Raw genomic sequence first — 23,721 nt, forward strand, 5'->3', positions numbered from 1 at the left:
TTTCCTGGCTTAACGGTGTTTAAGGCGTCCAGAACAGCAGCTTGACTGGAAAGAACATTTGTTCTGACTAGCAGCCTACGTTTACCTTCAGCACAGTTTCCTGACTTTCTCTGGAAACGATGTAAATTTAAGTAACAAGAAACGGAAAGATTTAGAGGGCAGAGGACGGCGTGTCCCGAGCCCGGGGACACCTGCGAGGGCCAGCGGCCACCTCCCTCCCGGAGCGAGCGCGGCGGAGCCTTCGCACCTGCTCGGGCATCGATCAGACCTGGCCCCGCTTGGACATTGCTGAGCCCCGTCCCCATCGCTCACATTCAGCCCAGTTCCCATCGCACAGCCCCGTCCCCGCTCCCCATCACTCACATTCAGCCCCGCTCCCCGTCCCTCAGCCCCGCTCCCCTCCTCTCAGGCCCGCTCCCCTCCTCTCAGCCCCGCTCCCCTCCTCTCAGCCCCTCGCTCCGTCCGTCAGCCCCACTCCCCTCCTCTCAGCCCAGCTCCCCGTCCCTCAGCCCCGCTCCCCGTCCCTCAGCCCCTCGCTCCGTCCCTCAGCCCCTCGCTCCGTCCCTCAGCCCCTCGCTCCCCTCCTCTCAGCCCCTCGCTCCGTCCCTCAGCCCCGCTCCCCGTCCCTCAGCCCCGCTCCCCTCCTCTCAGGCCCGCTCCCTTCCTCTCAGCCCCGCTCCCCTCCTCTCAGCCCCTCGCTCCGTCCGTCAGCCCCTCGCTCCGTCCGTCAGCCCCGCTCCCCTCCTCTCAGCCCCGCTCTCCGTCCCTCAGCCCCGCTCCCCGTCCCTCAGCCCCTCGCTCCGTCCCTCAGCCCCTCGCTCCCCTCCTCTCAGCCCCTCGCTCCGTCCCTCAGCCCCGCTCCCCGTCCCTCAGCCCCGCTCCCCGTCCCTCAGCCCCGCTCCCCTCCTCTCAGCGCCGCTCCCCGTCCCTCAGCGCCGCTCCCCGTCCCTCAGCCCCGCTCCCCGTCCCTCAGCGCCGCTCCCCGTCCCTCAGCCCCGCGCCCCGTCCCTCAGCCCCTCGCTCCGTCCCTCAGCCCCTCGCTCCGTCCCTCAGCCCCGCTCCCCGTCCCTCAGCCCCGCTCCCCGTCCCTCAGCCGCGCTCCCCGTCCCTCAGCGCGCTGCCCGCCGCCCCTCACCCTGACGAGGCTCCCGCAGAGGCCGAGGAGGAGCAGCCGCAGGCTCATGCCGGGCCGGTTCCGCCGCCGGCGGGCAGCAGCCGGTCCCGCCGGGCACCTCGGGGCCGGGGTCGCTGCCGGGACGCCGAGCCCCGCCCCGTCCCTGCCCGCCTCCTCCTCCGGCCCGGCCCTCTCGCCTCGCCCCTCGCCCGCAGGTGCCGGGGCGCTCCCCCCGCTCCCCGCTCCCTGCCAGGGTCGGTCCCGTCCCCGAGCGGGTCGGCAGCTCTATTGCTGAGTCCTTCTTCCCTTCGTTTTTCCGACGTCTCGAGCTTAAGGCTCTGTTGTCACCTGGCCCTTCGCACCAGGCGCGGCTCTTGGTGTCGCCTCGTTGATTTAAGCGACTTTCGTGTTAGCCCGTGCCTTTTGTTATAGAAAAAGCAGAATTTACGTGCTGGCTTTTAGCTGACAATGGGGACAAATTAGAGTCTTTTTTTACACTTTATTTACACTGCGCTGTAATTTAAGTTCTGTTTATTGAAAGTGACAGAGCGGGCAAAATAAGAGTGTCCCGAATAGCCTTGTGCCATCCAAAATAAACATCTGTAAGCAAAACCGAGGACACTTCTAGGAAAAAGCTGGAGAGAATTTTCATATTTTTTGATACGTCTACAAAAATTCTTCTAATAGACTGAGAAGAGCCGGTTATAGCCTCCGTGATGTCATTAAAAGAAATACTACAAACTGTAGCAAGCAGCGTTACCACCTGCGTGCTGGGAACAGGGAGCAACATTAATGTAGAAAGAAAAACTTCTTGTAGGATGGTGTATGATTAAGTGATGAAAATCTTTTCATTGTAACAGAAAATAGCGCCCCTTTGAATTGACTTCGCTCTGTATGTGACAAGTGGCCTGAAACACCAAATTGCACCTACTACTAAAACAGCTGGGGTGGAGAAGCAGCTGGTTATGCCACTGAGATTCACATCAAAACTATTGAAATGGAGAATTGCACAGCACAACCAACCCCTGACTCCTGAGACCAAGGTCTCAAGGTCTTTGGGCTCCTGGTTATTGACACAAGCAGTCAGGGAGTACTCAGAGCAATTTCTTAAGAGCTATCAGTCTTTCCAAACCAACAATCTTAAAAACCACTTCTCTAATCTGATATTTCACAGGATTCTGATGTCTTATCTTTATTGCAAGGCTTTGGAAAAAAAAAATCGCTTCTGTCTTCTCTCTCTTTCAAAGTTATTTCTTGCACTTTGTGATTATTGGCATCCCACTAGGAAAGCAGCCTATAAATCCACTCACTCTTATGAGTCAAATTTGTATACATCAAAGCTTTTCAGGTGCTTCAGTGGTAAACCCGACAGCAATCCCTTCACGGAGGAGCTGTCAGGCAGACTGTCCACCAGCTAGACTGCCCCAGCAGCTGAGGACACAAGAATTGCCAGACACCAAACAGTGTTTGATTCTCCGAACAAATGATTCATTAAGCTAGTGAAGCTGAGTAGCCTGGGAAACCAATTAACAAATTAGCGTTAACATTCTGTGTAGAAACAGCCTTGGGAACTGTCATCATTATTCCTTCTGTGGAGTGACAGAAATTAGTATCTCAGGTAGTAGATAGTCCACACATGGCGAAGTTTTGAAATTTATATCTGTTCAGTCAGATGACTGTCCTGAGTCAGATTTTTGTGGTATTTTGTTTTTAATGAATCAGCATTTTAAGGTAAAAAGAAAAAACAGCAGTTATTTTTCAACCGTTTCTTCTGTCACCATTCACAGTGACTCTTTGACATGACAGAGATTCCAGAGATGCATTGAATACTAATATTTTTGTTTACATATACCTAAGTGCTCTCCTTTTTTTTTTGCCTAAAAAGAATATAAATTATTGATGGATGAAGCCCAGAAAATGTGGCTAATATTCTTTTTCTCTTAAACATGCCACAGTTCAGTGCCCCATTACAGCAGATGTAGAGGGGGAAAAAAAAGAACAAGAATGGAATTAAACTAGCTGTCATTATGTAGAAATACATACTGATGAGACTGATACTGTTATGCAGCTTATGAAGGAACCAAGGAGTCACATAAATTTAGACAGCCAGTGTAGATTTGATGCTGTTTCGAAGAATGAGCTGTCGAATTCAAAGGAAAGAACAGAGAGATTTTGTGGAGGTATCCATGAGGTGCAGAAGGGCTGCACAGGCGTGGAGGTTTCCAGGATGGAGTCCAAACATGAAGAGAAATTCATCCCCTTCTCACAATACAGGGAGTAGAAAAGTAAATGCAGTTTGATTGAAATAGGTATGATTTTGAATCGGCAGAGCCGTGGTGTTACGGAAAGGGCAGTAAAAGTGGAAATAGAAAGTTCAGCAGTAGCTGATGGACTTAGCAGCAAGCAATGTCAAGGTGCTACAAGCTCTCCGCTCCCGCGGCACATGCAGGAGCCAAAAGGCTTGCTCTAATTCCAGATGTTGGAAAAGTCTAGCTAACAAGGAAATGTACATAGCGGCAAAGTTGTAAGCAACAATGACTTTCTGCCTGGCCATCTGTCTCTTCAGACTCCTCTGATACACAGTGTTGGCAGTAAGTAGTGATGCGATTTTGGTCAGGCCCATGGAGAAAAAGCTGACAGCTTTCCATACTGAAGCAATGACATCAATCACCTTTGTGCTGCATGCTTAATTAAATTGTTTGTGGAATTCAAGGTGTTTTGACAAATTGTATTTTTTCCACAAATCATGTTCTTGTCACATATAAAGACTGAAGAAACATTGCTTTCATTGTTTAAAAAGAGATTTTGTTTTGTTCAGGCACCTAACAGTTATTGTTTACACAATTTGCAACACACCACTGCCAGAAATACCTGAACTATGTGAAAAACTTAGGACTTCCCTCAAAGCATGTGTACAAGCCATCTTGTACAACGTGCCTCTTTCAAGGGTGGCTATGCCTCAACCTGCTCAAGCTATTTCACGTGTTTTGAGTCCTGCTTTCAGGACCACAGAGAGATTTTTTGCTTTCACTTTATAAAGAACGGTGCACTAGGTCTCATTGCAAAAGGGATGCTCTTCCTACAACTTCACAGTTAGTGAAGACGCTAGGTCTTCATGAGATATCCCTAAATCTCCCAAATGCAGTCTCTGCTGTCCTCCTACATTTTTTTTTTAGGCTTTTTGTTTGTTTCCTTTCCTGCTGTCAAAAGACTTAAGGGAAGGATTTATGAGCCATGGAAATAGACCTCAGAGAGAGTATCCAAGAAAAAGGACCCGTGACTTTAATGTACTTTCTGTCTGCACCTTTTATATTGGAGACTATGAAATTTCCTCAAAAGTTTAGCGTCAGTACCTATTAACAGAGCTAATCTTACTGAACCTCTTTCAATGACCAGAGGGAAGCCCAACAAAGGAGATGCCAGGATTGCTAGTTAAAATTGAGATGATGGAGTTTAATGTAAAATGTATTTGGCCAAAATGTGATTAAATTAACCTGCCAAATAATACTGATGTATAAATAGGAAGACAGAAGAAAATAACAGTGAAGTTCCTTCAGACATCAGATTGGAGTCCTGTTTTATTATCTTCAGTAATTATTTTGATTTTTGAGAAAATAAAGTTTTCTAAGTATTCAAAGTGTTGTCAATAGTAGGCTGTATCTGAATATCTTATAGAACAGGATCAACTGAAATTGAAGTACTAGAGAAAAGTTGGGAATTTAATAAAGCACAATGTAAAGTCATACACTAAAGAATAATGAACAGGTGTTTGCACCATAAGCCAAAGGTCAATAGAAGGAAGTCTGTGTGTGCAAGTCACTGTGGCAAATATGAGTATTGATGTGACACGGCTATGAAAAATAGATGTGATCTTAGGACATATGGAAGAGATACTTGCTGTAGAGTTAGAAAAGCAATGAGGCAAGGTAATACGCAAAGTACTGGTCAGATCCTATCTGGAGTGTTGCACATAAATTTAGCTGTCCACAATTAAGAAAGATGAATTCAGCAGGTGCAGAGCAAATAAATGAAGACTAAGGATTTTAGAGAACACTTGGTTCAGTAGCCTGTTAAAATATAAAATGAGATGAATTGTGTGACCAGACAAGGAACCACGTAGACTAAAGGAAATTTGGCAGAAAATCAGGTGGATTAACCTAGATGAGTGTAAATGCGTAGATCAATATCCAGATATCTGTTTTGGACAATTTTTTTAACGGTGAAGGAAAAGAAAGAAATTGCTTTTCAGGACAAAAGATTATCAGCTGGTGAAAAGGATTTTGTGCTGTGACTCTGTGCACAAACAGTAGACAAGGATTTTCTAGAGGTCTTTTCCAAGCTCTTATCCTACTTTGCTGGAAATAGTCCCTTTCCAAACTTTTTCATCAAAATCACTGTTCTAAGAAAATGGATTGCTGGATTTTTTTTTTCTTTTTACACAGAAGTACTTTTCTATACAAAGTGCCTACTTTTGTGGAAAATTTATATTTTCCATCAAAAATATGACTATTTTGGCAGAAATACAAATACTTAACTTCTGGAAAAATTTGGGCTTTTCACAACAACCATAAATTTTGCTAAAGGGAAAAAATATGTATTAGGCTCTACTTTCTGAAGATATTTTGTTCAGTGTAACCTTTTCTTGGTACAAAGCAAATTTTATGCCGGTTTACAAAAGCTGGATAGGGATTTCCATTTTTTTGGTGATCTGGGAGCATATATATCAGGAACCCTATACTGGGGACTTCTCCAAAAACAGGGGGAACTGAAATGTTAAGACTTGTACTGTACTAAAGGATGATTAAAAAAAGAGATGAAAAATCCAAGCTGCCCTTAGTCTTGGTAAAGGGGGAGGGAGAGAAATTGCATTAATATAGTCAAAAGATTGAATGTTAATTTTGCATTATTTTAAGTCTTGGGATAAAGCCAAGTAAATATATAGTGACTTTTTTTTTGTCAGAGTAAGCTACAGTTTGAGGGGTTTTTGAGGATTAAGTTTTTGTGTCTGTAGGATAGAAAATTGATAACACCATGGTGGGGTTTTTTTGACATTTCAGCAATCAGAAAGAAGCTCAGCATACTTTAGAAATTCAAATTCAGAACATCATTCTGTCAAAACCTTTGAATAGCCATCAACCTAATGGGTTATACATAAAGCAAGAATTTTAGAAAGAGGAGAGTTGAAATTTCAGTATAGCTATCAATACGGGGCTTGATTTCTATTGGTTAGCTCAAGTCAACCTAGGAGATATGAAAGCAGAAACTTCACCTTTAGTGTAATCAAACTTCAACACTCTGAAATTGCTGTCTCCATTAAGAGAAGAATTCAGCAGCATGAAGTAGTAAGTGAAACCTAATGTGATCTGAATGATGCTCTAACCAGGAATGGATTACTGAAGTTTGTACAAGGAATTTTCCCAGGTAAGAGGAAGGTTAACAAAACCTCTTGATAAAACAAGTCCCTCTAGTCCACAGGAATGTTTCATAGTTGAAATCAATACCATCTACTTCAGGTGCCCAAGTTGAACAGAAATCATCTGAAAAGCAGGAAAGGGTGAGCAGTTGTGATACAGGCTGCCAACATTAGCGGGTGAAGGAAGGCAGGCGTTTGGTGAACATGCATCTATCTTCAAAATGAAATATTAGGAGCAGATGTGTGCTCTGTCCTTCTCTAGAAATTACATCTTTGATACTTCCTTTTGAGTTGAGATGAGCTCCCTTGACAGAAAGTTGTAAGAAATAGATGGGTAGAAAATTACAGCTAAGAGTTCTAGGTTCAAACCCTATCATGCTTATCTGGCCCTGGAAACCTCCATTTCCCACTTCCTGGGAAAGTGTATTTAATCCTGTGGTATTACACAAGAAATGGGTATTAACAATTTTAGTTGTAATAAAATGCTTGTAGGGCCTAGATACTTACATTTTGCTGGGAAAATGTATGTCTGTGGGTCAAATCATGCTAACTAATCCCAGAGAATCTAACTCCAAAGTCTTTTGCTCTGATTCTAAAGAGGCATTTTGTGTCCTTGGATTTGTGTAGCTGTGGTGAGCATTGAGGAAGCTCAAACTGGAACTGAACCCTCAAGAGAAACTGAGTAGCCTTAATCCTGCATTTGTTGCCCAACCCTGTTCACCTCAAGATCAATGAGAACAGCCCTGTTGGCTTCATCTGGGAACACAATCATGTACTTGATTGTGAAATTATGTAAATACTGCTCAAACCTAAGATTTCTATAAATCACACTGCATTTGCACATAGCTGTCTGGGCTTATGATCATCACAGAAATAATGGCACAGATATATTTTTTAGATATATATTATATATATATAAAAGCTATAGTGTAGGGCACCTCATATACTGAAGAATGCAATAACTAAATATGTCAGCAATTAGCTATTCAAGTCTCCTAAATTGAAATGCCAGTTCAACTTTTCCCCAGTCACAATGTTATTTTGGGCTGAAAACTTAGAATTAATCTGAAAAGATATATTTTCTCTGCTTTAATATATACTGTTTTTAATGGAATTGTGCACTATGATTAGTGAGAGGCAAATGTCAGGATGGCAGACAGAAACTGACTCACCAGTCACCGGATTTAATATTAAGGTCAGGCTGTGGAAATACAATGGTGTTCAATCTTTATTGCCTTGCACCTTATGTGGTGATTTACATTGGAGTAAAATGACTGGAGTGGATGTAATGTCCTGGTTTTCCAAATTTGGTGGTATTTTACATATTCTTCTCACAGCTGTTAGTGATGACACAGGGCACAAAGCAGTTAAAACAAGACAGGAACTCAAACCAAAGAAATAAGCTCAAAATGTCCAAGAAGATGATTATGAGCAATCGTCCATGGAGATTTTACATTTTTTTCTTTTTAAGGCTGGATTGAAATGTTGAAGTTCTGTTCAAACAGCACATGGCAAAAGCACACAGTGCATGCTTTTCCTTTCTAGTCATTCCACCTTCCCCCCTTTTTCTTAATGTATTTGCATATGCCAACTTGTAACCAACCTTTAATGTTGATGTTTTTTATTTGAAAAACAGCTTTCATCACAGAGCTTTGATTGCATGGACTGCTCTAAACTAAATGATCTCTAAATTACATTATGCTTGAACTAACTACATCTACTCACTAGAAGTATCTCAGTCCATAGTGGTGCAGGAAGACATGAAAGATTTTAAGATCAAATGCTAACACCAGCTTTCATGTAATACTAAACTTATATGTTGATGTTACTCATTTACTTCTTCTCTACCACTGAAACAGCACCCAGGTGTCTCATCCTGCAAGTCTTTCCTGCAGTTCCATCCCTTATCTGTTTTTTATTTTAGTTGTAGCACGATGATGAATTACAGGACTCAGATTCAAAGTATCAGGTCCTCATGTTCTCACTGTTAATTGTTTCATCTACTGACCTTTCTGTACTGCGGTCTATTCCCCTTGTACTGGCTGGACATCAGATCACACATGGTACTAAGTTCACTCTTTTTTCCTCAGCAGCATCTTAAAGGTCATTTACCAACTCCCACTTGTCATGGCATGGTGCTAGCTTACCTGGGGACTGCAATATTTGTTCAATATCTGGATTTCAAAATACCCAATGGATATGATTTTGACCACAGTAGCCACAGCAATTTCATTACTACTTCATTTTAAATATATTCACATAGAGGTCACCTACCTAACTGAATTTGAAACTGAGAGCCTTTCTGTTATTTTAGGAGAGAATTATGTGTCTCTGAAAATGAATGGTATGTTTTTATGTTTTCTTGTACCTACTCTGAAAAACAAAGGGCTTGCCATTCTGCCAAGGGCTAAGTGCATTGATTATGTTAATGCTGATGGGAAGAAAGATACAGACAGAAGGTTGCAGAAAGGATGCTTAAGGGAAGAACCAAACTCAGGGAGGTAGCACAAAGTTGAAGAAGTAGATGGGTGGCATGGAGATGATTAATGAAAGATTGCTGGTACTCTCTCTCAAAACAAGACTAGTTAGGACATGAAGTTAAACTACCAAGCTACTTTTTTCACACAATGCACAGGCAACACCTAGACATTTCCAGAGGATGCTGGGGTTCCTAAAAGTTTATGGGGATTAGACATTGAACAAATTGATGGAAAAAAACGAGATTAGATTTAATATTCCAGCAGTTTCAATAAACAAATGTACCTTTGCTGGTCCTTCTGCTAGTAGTTAACAAAAAGAGAGGAAATTCCTTTCCCAGAATTATTTTCAGTAACCTGCAGCTGTGCAGGATCTGGGATTAGATGCCATTCCCTGCGAGATGAACAAATGAGGCAAGTGATCCCTCTTTACTTAACTCCTTTACAGCTCTACCCAAAATGAGAAGAAACTGAATGATAAAGAAACAAGAAAGAGGAGAAGGGCAGGCTGTGTCAAAACTCTGCCTTTGAGATTTTTTTTTTAAAATTAGTTTTAGTTTTAAGTTTTACTCTTTGGATTTTCATGCGATTTGTTTAAGTGTAGACACGTTAGTAAACACCTTTTTTACTGAAGTGCACGTTTGTTTCTTGTCGACAGTGAGGGTTATTAATAATTTTTGTACGAGAATATATTTGACATTCTAAGTTTGCTTAAGCACTATTTGGTGTCTACTGAATTGTAAGGAAATGGAAAGTTGAAATTATATCAACCTCAGAAGTTTTTATTAAAGGGCAGAAACAGAAACCAGCAATATGTATTGGCCAAATCCATGGTACGCTGTGTTCCCAAACTAGCAAGTGCATAAAGATCCACTTAGATTGATATTTTATTTGGCAAATAAATAGATTCTTATGCCACTTATTCCATAAATAGATCAGGTACAACATATCTCATACAGTCTAGGAGTCCCCTCATCCTTGAAATTTAAAATAATATTCACAAGAAGAGCTCCAGAGACTTGCAGTGTATCAGGAATGGTCCACAATATTTCACTACTTCCAAAACAAAATTTACGTCAGCAATCAGTTCCTGTCTGCAGTGTGGCTCACCTGTGACAGAGGTAGAGCTGAAAGATCTTCCAAGATGTTATTACCAGTTCACAGTGTAAATATGATATTCATGTTCTCCTAAGTGTAAGGAGTATCCTCTTACAACTCCTTGCACAGACTGAATACTGTGATGGAGCAAAAAGTAGGCAGAACGTAAAGAAAAAAGACAATGTACCTCTCTAAAGATAAACTGATATACTGAATTGCAAAGGGACAGAGGGAAAGAACAACAAATATACATGAGGAAGAAAAAGCTGTACTTTGTGCTGTAAGACTACAGGCAAAAAACAGTTTTCTAAAGGAAATCAAGGAAGACTGTCTTTTGCAGGTACTGTTAGGTCTGAGAAGCATCTGGCTCAAGAACATGGGTATGTATACTTGCATATTCATAAAGATTGTCTCCTGAAGGGGACCTATCATCATATGAATTGCACCTCAAATACTGTGTTCAGTTTTGGGCCCCTCACCACAAGAAGGATGTTGAGGCTCTGGAGCGAGTCCAGAGAAGAGCGACGAAGCTGGTGAAGGGGCTAGAGAACAAGTCTTATGAGGAGCAGCTGAGGAAACTTGGGTTGTTTAACCTAGAAAAGAGGAAACTGAGGAAACCTTATTGCTTTCTCGAACTACCTGAAAGGAGGTTGTAGAGAGGAAGGAGCTGGGAGAAGAGGCCTCTTCTCCCAAGTGACAGGGGACAGGACAAGGGGGAATGTCCTCAAGCTCTATCAGGGGTGGTTCTGACTGGACATCAGAAAAAAAATTTTTCACAGAAAGAGTCATTGGGCACTGGAACAGGCTGCCCAGGGAGGTGGTTGAGTCACCATCCCTGAAGGTGTTTAAAAGGCAGGTGGATGGGGTACTCAGGGACATGGTTTAGTGGTTGATAGGAATGGCTGGACTCAATGATCCTGGAGGTCTTTTCCAACCTAGTGATTCTGTGTGATTCTGTGAATGTCATCAATGATTTGGGATAGTCTGTGAGTATTGTACGCAGAAAGCTTGTTGCGAAGAAACCAATTTAGAAACACCAATTAGTTATTTGGGAACACCTTTTCTACAGTGTTCGATAAGTAACTTGACAGAACCCATTGCTTCTGTATCGGTATGGGAAGATAGGATACTTTCTCACAGACTTTAACACTGCTCATAAGTCTGAGCTGGTATGGCTACTGCAGCAATGTAGTTATGGGTTGTTTTGGAAAAAAACGTGCAAACAGAAAGGACTGTTTACTTCCTTGAATCTCATTAGGCATGTGCGGATATGGTGCTAATTCCTGTTGAAATACTATATGTCAGCACCATCTTAAGATACATGAAAGGATGTTTTATAATGGTAATTTTTTCATCTTCATTTTGACACTATGGCTGGCTTTGATTGTATTATTTCTAAAGACTATCCAGATCTCTCTCACAGTTAATATTTTTTTTTTTAATCAAAAAAAGTCTGTCAAAGGCTAAGTTTAAAAAATACTGGCCAAAGAATGGCCAAAATGAAGGTTTTTAAAGGAAACAGTCCTCTAAACCCCAACACCAGTTGCTAGTGGACAAAGGAAAAAATTATTTCAGAAAACTCAAAGCTCAATCCTGATACTTGCAGACTGCCCTGATGAGAATAGCTGCCAGATCCTGTTCATGTTCCTGGAAGACTGTGATTTCTAAAAGCATTTGTCAATGTGTTTCTAGACTTTGGCTATGATTTTAGGATCCCATCCTAAAAATGTGCTGCTAGTTGAAAACTAAGCAATCTTAACACCACAAGACTGGATTGGATCCCAATACAAATGCTCAAACTGTTTAGTTAACTCCAAATATTTATACTCATAAAATGTATTTCAGTAACAAGCTGTGTATTATTTAGTTAAGTTTTCTCTGGAATTGCCCAGAAAAAGAAATATAAATTAACGTCCTGCAAGGTCAGTATTGCTAAGATGAATATGTATCCTTGTTTATTATTTCTGTTCCAAATTGCTTCATTCCTCTATGATAACTTTCTCTGAAAGATAAATCTAATTTCCAAATCCTTCCTACTGAATTATAAACAAATCAGATAAACAGCTATAAACCATTTCCATCCCCAAAGTGAAGATGGAGAATTTGTCCCCTGGATTTTAAAACATATAATTGAGTACCAGGTCAAAGAAAATTAAAAACATTCCTGAATGCTAGCATTGGCTTTTGTTTCCATTTTCTCATTCCAGATGAGTTAAATAGCCCAGATACTCTGATGTCTTTGGTACCAATGCTTTAATATGGGACCAAGCATCATGCACTGGATGGCTTTCATGACTTCCTACTTCCTGCACTCCTATTTCAAATAAAGTTCTGACAGAATGGGTATTGCAAAATTTTCATTTTACCTATTTGCTCTGTAGTGTTCCAAACATTTAGTTCCTTTAAAGAAGATGCCTTTTTAAAACATTTTATTTATCTAAAATAAGTCTGACTATAAAGTGACAAAATTCAGGTTCTCTTTTGTGCTTGTGTGTGTGATATGTCTCATAAGAAAGTTTAAGAAGTGCCTCCAGACTTCTTCCATGGTAAGAGTTTTGATCATGTAATCCTTATTTATAAATAACTCCAATGCAACTTCTATTACATCGAAAACAAGTTTCCATACCACTTACAGAGGTCTCTTTATTCTTCTAGTTGTTCCTACTCATCTTAAGTCAAACCATGCCACATGTGTTCTGTTTGTCCCCAATGATAAATGTCTCTCTAGTCCTTTCTCATACAGCTGTGCGCTATTTTTTCCTGTCCCTGTCCATTATTCAGTAGCACTATGAAGTAATTACAGTCTTTCTCTAATGCCTATGAAGTAAACATGGGGAATTGTCACGTCCCAGAATTACTGCAACAGCCAACACTATGGGTGTGGACAGCCCAGACAAACTAGAAAACACCGAAGAAAGATCAGTCACCTAAGGCTTCTCTGTTGCTCTAGCATGTGCACTGGAGCTCAGAGTCTCAGGCAGGCACTTCATCACTTAGACCTCCCTTGGGTAGAGTCCACTGAAAAGAAAAATTATCATTTTATCCAATTAGCATGCAGGAGAGCAGAGTTCTTTACCTAATGGGGCTTTAGGCCATCCCTCTGAAAAAGTTCATTCTGTGAGGGAGGACTTATCATTTCTCATGTAGAAGATGAAGTTTCTCAGATAGATGATGTGGCTTTCCTGAGGTCAGTCTGTAGGCCAGGGGCTGAAGTCCACTCTCCTGGGCCTGAAGGCAGCATTTGGTCTCCTAGGTTGCAGAAAATGAAGACGTGCTCTCTTAATCTTTTTCTTGAGATTAAATCGTGGCATCTGCTCAAAATACTGAGGAATGCCTGAGCAAATATAGTTACTGCTTTCCCAAACAGACCAGTAGAGCAGGACACACAAAATTCTTCTCTTTTGTGTGTTTTTCAGTTGCTAATTCAACAGAAAGTAAATTTTATTTTAGCAGTTACCAAAATGAGGTTGTAGTATCTTTCATTTAATGCCTCTTTTTTTTTACTTCATCATATATGCATATGAATGAACGTGGTACATAAGATATCCTCAGTTTCCTATCCTAGCTAGTAAAATATCTTCCACCACTTCCTGCCCTAAAATGCATGAAGATATGAAAAGAAACAGTATTAAAATGACTAGATGAAAAAGATGCAGTAAACTTGTTGAAATACTGTGTCTACATAATTTTGATTAAGGTTATTTTAGTTTCATATCAGCTGGTCTCAAAATAGTAATAAAAGTTGTTTTCATAGTTCCTGTTTCTAGAGTATTACCCTGAAATTTTTATTTTAGACTCCTATTTGTATACACATTTCTTTATGGTCTTTTCATTTTTTGAACATGGAGGGAAATATCTATTCAGCTATAGCCTTTAAAGCATATAGATCTTAGAGATAACAACAGCAGTGAGTGAGATAACAGCTGTACAAATTATTCATATTGTTCAAAAAATTCTTGAAGAGTTTTGTCACACCAACTGATGGAGCTAGCCAAATGATTTCTGTATTGAGAGAGGCACCTCTCTGCAGCCCTGCACAAGGACCTAGCATGAGCTAGAATTCAAAATATGTTCACTCTAACTTGCTGACTATTCTAGACAGCCGCCCTGCTTCATGCGTATCCAGTTATGGTTCTGTTTGTGCTTTCTTTGTGCAGGGGAGAGATCTAGAACCTATCTTTGTGGTTTGACTCCTACTTTGGAGACCAGCAACTTATGAGAGGGGATTGCAAGGCTCAGCACCACACTATCAGAGCCTTTCCTGCAACCTAAACCCGAATGATGTTTTAAGGTTTATAGTGGAACTCTGTGCTGATGGAGGAAATTGAACATTGTCTTCCAAATTCTGCATCAACATCAAGCTTTTCTCCTTCTTCTTGATATTTTATTCAAAGGCAGAACTCCTCCCCACAACATCACACATTGCTTCAGAATTCAAGCGGAATGTCTTCTGTGGCCTTGAATGGAATATATTGATTTGGGGGTTTTAACTGAGAAAAAATAGTATTAGTAAAAGATAATCTATTATGTCTAGGTTTTATATTTTTTACTATGTTTCTGGTTTTAATGTAATTTTGAATATAGATTTTCACTTGGAAAATACTTTGGGTTTGGTATAATGATCATACTGCCACCCAGGAAATTAATTCCATTGCAATTTATATTTCTTTTTTTTTTTTCCTCCAGTGATATATTATACTCTTTTTGAGAAGAATAAAGACCACAGTGTATCTTGGAAGTTGTATTCCAACCAGGTAACCTCACTTATGGAAAAGAATAAAAGCAAAATTTGCTTGACATTCATTTCCCTAGCAACTCTGCTGGCTTTTCCAAGTAGAATCCTACTGCCACTCTCAAATTCCTTTTTTTTCCAGTGGAAAAAACTATTTTCTAATCAGTCCTAATAACTATATACTAATTAGTTTATTTAAGAATAGATAGTTATCACAGCATCATATAATCATTGAGAGCCAGCCCAACACCACCATACACACTAAGCCATGTCCTGAAGTGCTACATCTACATGCTTTTTGTACACCTCCAGGGATAGTGACTCCACCACTTCCCTGGGTAGCCTCTTCCAGTGCTTCACCACTCTTTCAGTAAAGAAATTTTTCCTGATATCCAGTCTAAACCTACCCTGGTGCAACCTGAGGCCATTTCTTCTCATCCTATCACTTGTTACTTGGGAAAAGAGACTGACAATCACACCACAACCTCCTTTCAGGTAGTTGTAAAGAGTGATAATGTCACCCCTCAGCTTCCTCCAGATTAAACAGACCCAGTTCTTAAAGTGCTCACAAAAATACATGAAAGGAAGACACGACTAGAACAGCTATTTTCGCATGTAATCATTTAAATAAAAACAACCAGATTTTCAGAACTGCTGAGCTCTCACCAGGTCTCTCAATGTTAGGTGCTTCATTTGCTGTGCCATGGAAGCCTTATTATTTAGGAAGCATTACTGGCATTTTGCAAATGCTGCCAAACATTTGCAGAAAGATTCACTAGAGCTCTGAAGTTCACAGCGAGTTGTTGTGTTACGACAGCATTTAGAGACCTCCTGTTGACAGCTGTAGCCCTGGGCTCCACACTGTTGGGAACTGTTCAGACACGCACTTTTAGGAACTATGGGCAGAAAGAGATGAAGTGACTTCTGCAAGATGACACAGCAAGCAGACACCCTCTACACATATCTGTTAATACTAGGGGTAGAGGCTGGGGCTGTCCCTGAAACAGCTGAACATGAAGTGTGCTTTGTCCCCTGCCCGCGTGGCTGCCTGGCAGAGACCCCAGAGCCAGCCTGCCCTGTGCTGCTGACGTACTTGACGAGTGGGCATGAGGGGCTCCTGCTGTGCCTGTCTGTCCGTCTGGCTATCTCAAGGTAACCATACAGATCACACTGCATAAATACGCTTATTATAAAGAGCAGAAACAAGCTACAAGCTTGTTTTTTTCACCTCATCTTATACCTCAGTATTACAATATTATCTAATCCTCTCATCTCTCTGCCTGTCAGCACTGTGCAACTCGTTGCAGTTAACAGTTCTGAAATACTTTCTAAGCCACTTAGTGTGTCTATATGGATTAGTGGCCCTTGTTGGTTTAGGAATTTTATTCCTTTTAAAAAACGTAAACCAATCAACTTCAACTGCCACTTTGCTCTCTAAGTCCTGGATTCAAGTTCTTCTGGACCTCAGTGCATTATAAAGAGGGTTTAGGTGCTCAGCACGTGTTAGAGCAAAAACATCTGAGGATTCTGACTTTTTCCTGGAAAAGTTTACTGGATTTGCCTGGGACAGAGTTCATTTTCTTCTTTGGATATGTGAACCAAAACAATGTTGATAATACACTGATGTTTTAGCTATTGCTGAACAGTGCTCACATAGGTGCCTCACAAGCAAAGAGCCTAAGGGTGCACAAGAAACTGAGAAGGGGACACAGCTGAGGAAGCTGTCCCCAGCTGACCAAGGGGGTACCCTGCACCGTATGACATCGAGGAGAGGGAGAGGAGAGGGGAGGGGAGGGGAGGGGAGGGGAGGGGAGGGGAGGGGAGGGGAGGGGAGGGGAGGGGAGGGGAGGGGAGGGGAGAGGAGAGGAGGGGAGAGGAGAGGAGAGGAGAGGAGAGGAGAGGAGAGGAGAGGAGAGGAGAGGAGAGGAGAGGAGAGAGGAGAGGAGAGGAGAGGAGAGGAGAGGAGAGGAGAGGAGAGGAGAGGAGAGGAGAGGAGAGGAGAGGAGAGGAGAGGAGAGGAGAGGAGAGGAGAGGAGAGGAGAGGAGAGGAGAGGAGAGGAGAGGAGAGGAGAGGAGAGGAGAGGAGAGGAGAGGAGAGGAGAGGAGAGGAGAGGAGAGGAGAGGAGAGGAGAGGAGAGGAGAGGAGAGGAGAGGAGAGGAGAGGAGAGGAGAGGAGAGGAGAGGAGAGGAGAGGAGAGGAGAGGAGAGGAGAGGAGAGGAGAGGAGAGGAGAGGAGAGGAGAGGAGAGGAGAGGAGAGGAGAGGAGAGGAGAGGAGAGGAGAGGAGAGGAGAGGAGAGGAGAGGAGAGGAGAGGAGAGGAGAGGAGAGGAGAGGAGAGGAGAGGAGAGGAGAGGAGAGGAGAGGAGAGGAGAGGAGAGGAGAGGAGAGGAGAGGAGAGGAGAGGAGAGGAGAGGAGAGGAGAGGAGAGGAGAGGAGAGGAGAGGAGAGGAGAGGAGAGGAGAGGAGAGGAGAGGAGAGGAGAGGAGAGGAGAGGAGAGGAGAGGAGAGGAGAGGAGAGGAGAGGAGAGGAGAGGAGAGGAGAGGAGAGGAGAGGAGAGGAGAGGAGAGGAAAAAAAATTGATGCACCAAAGCCTCAAAGCCAAGAATTCAAAATTTTCAGAACGGAAGACACAAGGTTTCCTGCAACTTACTTTTGGCCTTCTGCCGTATGCATTGCAATTCAGACCTTCATTACTTGATCACATTTCCCCACCAGTATCTCTGCCTCATTGAGTGTGTGGATACATAATATTTCTTTTATTTTTATTCAGTATGTGACCTTAGAGATCTTACTTAATTCATGCTATCCAAACCCTCCTCAGAACAGAGATTTGACAATTTTCTCAATTGCTATTCTGATGTGCTCAGTTTCAGAGTATTTGGCTGCTTCACAAATCTAATGGAATAATTTTCACAGAACCCAGATGAGATGCTACATTATTATTAGCCATTTGTAGGGACCTAGAGATGAAGGTCAAAAGCTAACCAGCTAATTTTGTGTTCCAAGCTGAAATGCTTGGAGCTTAGTTGCTTAGGACTTCCTGCAGTACTTTATAGTAACCTACAAACTGCAGTTTTAAGAAACTTTGACGAGAGTGCTTCAGACAGTCCCATTGAAATCAACATCGAATGCCAGACAGATGTTCCCATAAAAGCATTTTTCCCCACTAACTTTTTACCAACCTGCAAGGGCTTTCCAGTGCTTACCCCCTTACCTCGCACAGTGCAGACCCTGCGACATGCCATGCAGCCTGGCATTGCTGGCTGAGCTTCTCAGCTTTGATATGATCTACCAAATGTTTGAGGCAGAAAGAGGGGGAAGTCAGACAGAACTTCATCCCCTCCAACACGGCTTATTTCCACTGTACCTTCAAGGGCCTGCTTGACCTTAAAGACTACTACCAAGAGGGGGACAAGTCTTTTCCTTCATGATCTCGGCTCTTTTGAAGGATAGCATGGAGAGAACTATGACATCCTAGGCCTTCAGACCAGGCCAACCAACAGGATCCATATATACACCATCCTCCAGGGGCTAGATGTCACCTCCTGCAGGAAGGCTCCGTGCTTGGCTAAAGCTAATAAAAAACAAGTCAGCGCCTCTCCTGGTCCCTTGGTGACAGCAGTCAGGCAACCTTCCATGGTTTTTTATGTGTCTATGTGGGTATAGCTGGAAGAAGAGCCATTATTATGATAGGCTGGCCAGAGCACTTCTGATCTCCTCAGTTACAGGTGACTATAGAAAAAGAAGCCATCATAATCATCTTTAAATATTAATTGCTGCTTTGCTGCAACCATGAAGCCATTTTGCTCTGTTACCTAAGGCAACAAAACAGACAGCTACCAAGTCCTGGCTCAAGCCTCTCTTTCCTTGCAGTTCAGCCTTCAGCTCAAAACAATGGCTTGTATCCTCCCATAAAACTGAAATGGGTAGAAAAAGACAAGACAACTCCCTCTCAAACAGGAAAACATCAAATGAACTATAGCACACACATACCTCCAGTGTACAGCAGTCTTTTCACTGCTGGCACCCTTGCACACCATGTTGTTGCAAACAAACAAATTCTTGATTATCCTGATGATTCATCTTACATGGCTCTGTTTCAGAAGTGCCGTAGGAAGGTCTGGGAAGGTCTTTTAGCCAAAATGTTCCTTTGATAAATAAACCAAAAGATCTGTAAGCAATTTGTAGGCCTTATTTTCTCGTCAGAACGTAAGCAGTGAAATGGAGAAGAAATCAGTATAAACCTTGTACAAAGGTTTCCCTCTCTAGCATGGTGAGCTTGAGAAGTCCCAAGACAGAGGTATCTGTGATAATAATTTTAAGAGGAGCAAGGGAAGAGAAGTTTGTGGGTGGAGAGTTAAAAAAGTGATGATGAGACCAGACCTAAAGTAAAGGCAGAGACACTCATCCTCTTGTCTGTGTCTGCAGCCACCACTGGTGTGCAGGCAAACCCCTCCCAGAGGAGCGTGGGATGGAGATGGCTCTAGGTAGGCAGTGAAGGTCCTGCATTGCTGTGCTGCTTTATTGCATGCTGGTAACAAAGTCTGGGAAATGGGAGCCTGAGAAAACAGATGGAGAATGAAAGAAGCTTGTGGGCATTTGTATCCAAGCAAAGATCACTCCCATTTTGCTTTTCCTGATGCTGTCTGTTGAAGCATGTCTCAGCTACCTGGAGAGGCACTCATGGAAATAGTAGGAAAGAAGGCAGAGAGAGAGGACAAGAGGATGCAAACAAGAGAATGAAGAGGAAGGGAAGGAGGAAGGAAATTCAAGTGAACGATAAATGTGGTGAAATTTATAAGGAATAATAAAATGAGGGAATAGCCATCATGGTGATCATAGAGTTGCATTCCGAGTGTGAAGGTGCTTGACCAAAGGGTAGATTCTGCCTGCTTGAAGGCTCCAGCCTCAGCACCCCGTCACTAGTGCCTGAAAGGGCTTGTGGAACTCACAGGAGAGGGCAGTTGTCCATGTTGCTGCCACGAGCTGCCACTCTGTGTGAGATGAGTGAGTTCATTTGAGGCCATGCATTAGTTAAGTATTAGGTTCTTCAGTGAGATTTAGGTCTCCTGGATCGATAACACCTGTGCATATGATACCTATGAAGGTATTGCTGTATTTCTTATCTTTTGAAAGCTAATTTTTCAATTTTTACATAAGTTAATTTTGGATGTTGTTTCAATTTGCAGAAATGGTAAAATAACGTCAGTAGAAATCCTACAGGTGGATATCCTCTCAATACCACAGAAGGGTTTGTCATGCACTTTAGAATGCTCTTCTGACATGTGACAGGATTCCAGGTTTTCCTAACTGCATTGTTTTTATATTACGCCCTGAATGCTTTTAGTTGTCTGTTTTCCCCTTCTGTGCTCCATGCAGACTTTCTCTCCCCTATCTCCCATGCCGTTACTCTTTCTTCCATATAATAGGTACATTGAACAAACAGTGAAACCTTAATCTTTTCAGCACCATAATGAGAAAAGAGTAATTGCAAGGAAAGAACAGCTCAAGCTGTGCAGGCATAGATTGCAATGTACTAAATACAAATAAAATCTCTGGACAGTTACCTCATCTATAAAACATTCTAGGCAACCTCAAACAGTGTCTTAAATGCAAAATGCTGGTCAACATTAATCAGTTCCAACTACATTAATTTCTGCCAGAAAAGGTATATAGAAAAAATGTTTAGTAATGCTACTTTAGCAGGCAAACCACTGCAATTGCAGTGTATTCACACTTTTAATTAAACAGTTAATAATTGTGAATGTGTATGACATAACAAGTGCTGGAATTGTCTTCGAGTGTTACAAAACAATATTGAGTGAGTTTCGTCTACATTCTCTGTACCCCTGTTTCATCTGAAATTGGTGAGTTACAGACAATGTAACTCTAGAAGAATTAAATGAAACAAAAAATGCAGGCTAGATGTTTAAAGCTTTACAGTTATGCATAAATTTATTCCATAAAGGATTGAACATGCTCAGCATGTTTTGGAGACTGCAATGGTGAACCCAGATTAGATGGCAGATCTAAATAGAAGCAAAATAATATTTTCTGTATTGAATCTGGGAAACCAACATCTCTAAATCTTTCAAGAAAGTAAGCATTTTTCTTTTTCAAGGATATCGCAACTTCTTTCACTGCCTGTCCCAGTCTTCAGCCTTGGAGTGAGAGTGCAATTGAGGATGGAAGAGGAGGAGCATACAGAGGAGCAGGACCATGTGTACAGGGGGTCAGTGTGAAGTGGATGTGAAAACCAGCATCTGAACTGCTTTTTACATATGGATGGTAAGCCAAGACTTCAGTGTTCATCACTGCCTCGGTAACACCGAAAAGCAGAGCTCAAGTGATGGACTCAAGATTTGAGCAACCTGATGACTTTCATGAAAGACTACAAATCATTTTAAAGCACATTCTGGAGTTCAAGAACGGGCCGAGTAATTTCTGTGTACACAGCCAATGTGTTGTAGTTTTTTCCCAAAGTGAAGGTTTATATGAAAACATCTGTTAACTGGCCCTAAAATTTTGCTCACACTGCCTGTCTGAAATCAAAAAAAGGGAAAAAGACAAGCTGGCTAAAGTGGAATTAAATGCATAACCTGAAGTAATACAAGAAGATTTTGTTGCAAAAGTAATTTTCACAACTTCAGGCTATAGTAATCAGACTCAAATAAATAAAAAAGAAAGCAACTGATTTGATGGATTGCTGACTGCTAGAGGTTATTTTTTGCTGGTTTGCTGTCTCGTTAGTTGCGTACTCTGTCTTGATGCTCTGAAATATTAATGCAGAATATGTCAGGAAACTTCTGCAAAATCTTAGGGTTGCACTGTGATACTATAAAAAAGTGAATGCGGCTGAGCTTTACTGTCTTGTGTAAAATCACAGCTACAAGATATTTGTTTAACTACTTTTCTGCGGAAACATCATCATGTTTCTTCTGCAAAATGTAATCATGAACAGTCTAGTAACAGTCTGAAAACATCTTAGCTATAGGAGAATTATGTTTGTCTGCTGCTACATTGGATGATTTTTTCCATGTGAGCCATTTACTAACTAGAAAATATGCTTTTGAATAACCCCAAACCACTTTTCGCACACTGAATTCAGAGAAAAGTTGTTAATGACAATTATTGCTCATTATACACTTATTACATATTATTAAAAAGTTGTTAGTCATTTATTTTCTATTTATTCTAGAGCTAACTGATCAAAACCAGTGAAAGATAAGTCACCAGTTGGATTCACAAAATGCTGGAAGAGATTGAATCCTTTGATAAAGCAGATAGACTTTTACAAAGGAGTGTATAACAGATCTCTAATTCCTCTTTCTCCTTATCAGTTCTACATCCACTTCTCCCACTTTCCAAGCCTCTCACTTCCCTGCTGATGGTTTACCATTAACTATAAAACACTAATTACAGAAACAGACTCACTGAAGCATGACTCCACGTAGCAAGGGGCAACAGCCATCCTGTAAAGTTATTGGCACTTCGTACAGAGCAGAGTAGGGACATGGTGGGGAGTGTGGGAACCTTTTAAAATGAGCAAAGAAGTCAGCCTATGGGCTCTAAGTAAGTTCAGTGACCTACCTCGAGTTTTACAGAGGCTAAAGTCACACTCATGTTTTCATCTCTTCAGAGCTGAGGGCAGTGCCTAAGATTCAAATGAAACATATTGTTGATGGACAGCTGAGAACATTTAGTTAAAATTTTTCATATTAAAGAAGGGAAAAAACATAACTTTCTGCATTTTTTTTCTCCAAACGGTTGTTAAATTATTGCAGATTTACCAAAAAAAAAGATTATGTTCACAGTAAACAGTTATATCATTGTTGCATTCCCCAGCAGACAACAGCAGGCAAAATGATCGTAAAGAGAGCTGGTTTCAGGAACAAGTAAGTGCCCTTAGTCCGAAATCATGAGGAACTGAGAGACAGTCACAAGGACAGCAGAGACTGGATTGTAAATCAGCTAAGGAAGGTAGAAGCAAAAGGTGAGGGTACCCCTTGTCTTCTGGCCTGACTTTCCAGTGCTCTAATCCAGATGCCACTCACCAGCATGCTTATTACTTTGTTAGTAAAATATCTGCAGAAGGATTTAGCCTTACAGGTGAACAACAATAACAAATTAGCAGCATTTGTAATACAACAGCTCCTGTCAGAACAAGATCATCTTATCATGCTAACTGTACAAACAAATATTTCTGATCTGTAGAGCTAACAGTCTAAATTCAGACACAATAAAGAAATAAAACAAATGAAGAGAGTGGAGAAGAGGGCAGGAGGGAAACAGTGATAAAAACACTTAGTTGTATAGACCATGTGCATGCATAATTGCAGCTCTATTTATAAGCCAGAACTAAACATGAGATATTAATGAGGTTAGTAATCCCTGCTGGCCAGCTGCCTAGCTGTTAAAGCACGGACAATTTGTCTGTAAGGAGAATATTCCTACACCCCGCTGTGTTGCTGAGCGGGATTTTATAAATGCCATGTAGTTTATGCAGTTTCTTAATACTGCTTCTTGAGTCATCTATGCAAGGATAGATCTCGTACCTCTTATGGTTATATATTCTCTTTCATGCCCTTTCACACGTACAGCAACTAAGGGAGTCCTTTCCCATCCCATTCACTGCAAGGGGAGCACTTGACATATCAGGATAGAAAGTACACTTGTAACTAGAGTGTTACTTCCTTTGTACTGACAGGACTTTCTGTGATTTCTGTTTCAATAGTAGTATAGTCTGTTAGAATATGCAGATACATTACATAGTAATAAACATGTTTCAGTAATAGCTTTTTATTAAAATCAACAGCTCTCCACCATTCTTTTCTGCCTCATGAGGATTAATCCTGATTTAAACAACTGTAACTGTTTCTCATGTTA

General features: G+C 41.6%; 1 protein-coding gene across 1 annotated transcript in view; it reads right to left on the minus strand.

Annotated features, from left to right (window-relative positions):
* The window catches only part of VIPR2 (vasoactive intestinal peptide receptor 2), a 56,003-nt gene extending 52,251 nt beyond the window's left edge, over window positions 1-3,752 (minus strand). Inside the window, exon 1 of the mRNA XM_069859318.1 lies at window positions 3,654-3,752. Coding sequence (XP_069715419.1) covers window positions 3,654-3,737 — 84 coding nt within the window. The 5' untranslated portion in view covers window positions 3,738-3,752. The remainder of the gene's footprint in view (window positions 1-3,653) is intronic.
* Between the last annotated feature and the right edge of the window lie 19,969 nt (window positions 3,753-23,721).

This window comes from Phaenicophaeus curvirostris, chromosome 6 (genome assembly GCF_032191515.1).
Source record: "Phaenicophaeus curvirostris isolate KB17595 chromosome 6, BPBGC_Pcur_1.0, whole genome shotgun sequence".
NCBI classification, from domain to species: domain Eukaryota; kingdom Metazoa; phylum Chordata; class Aves; order Cuculiformes; family Cuculidae; genus Phaenicophaeus; species Phaenicophaeus curvirostris.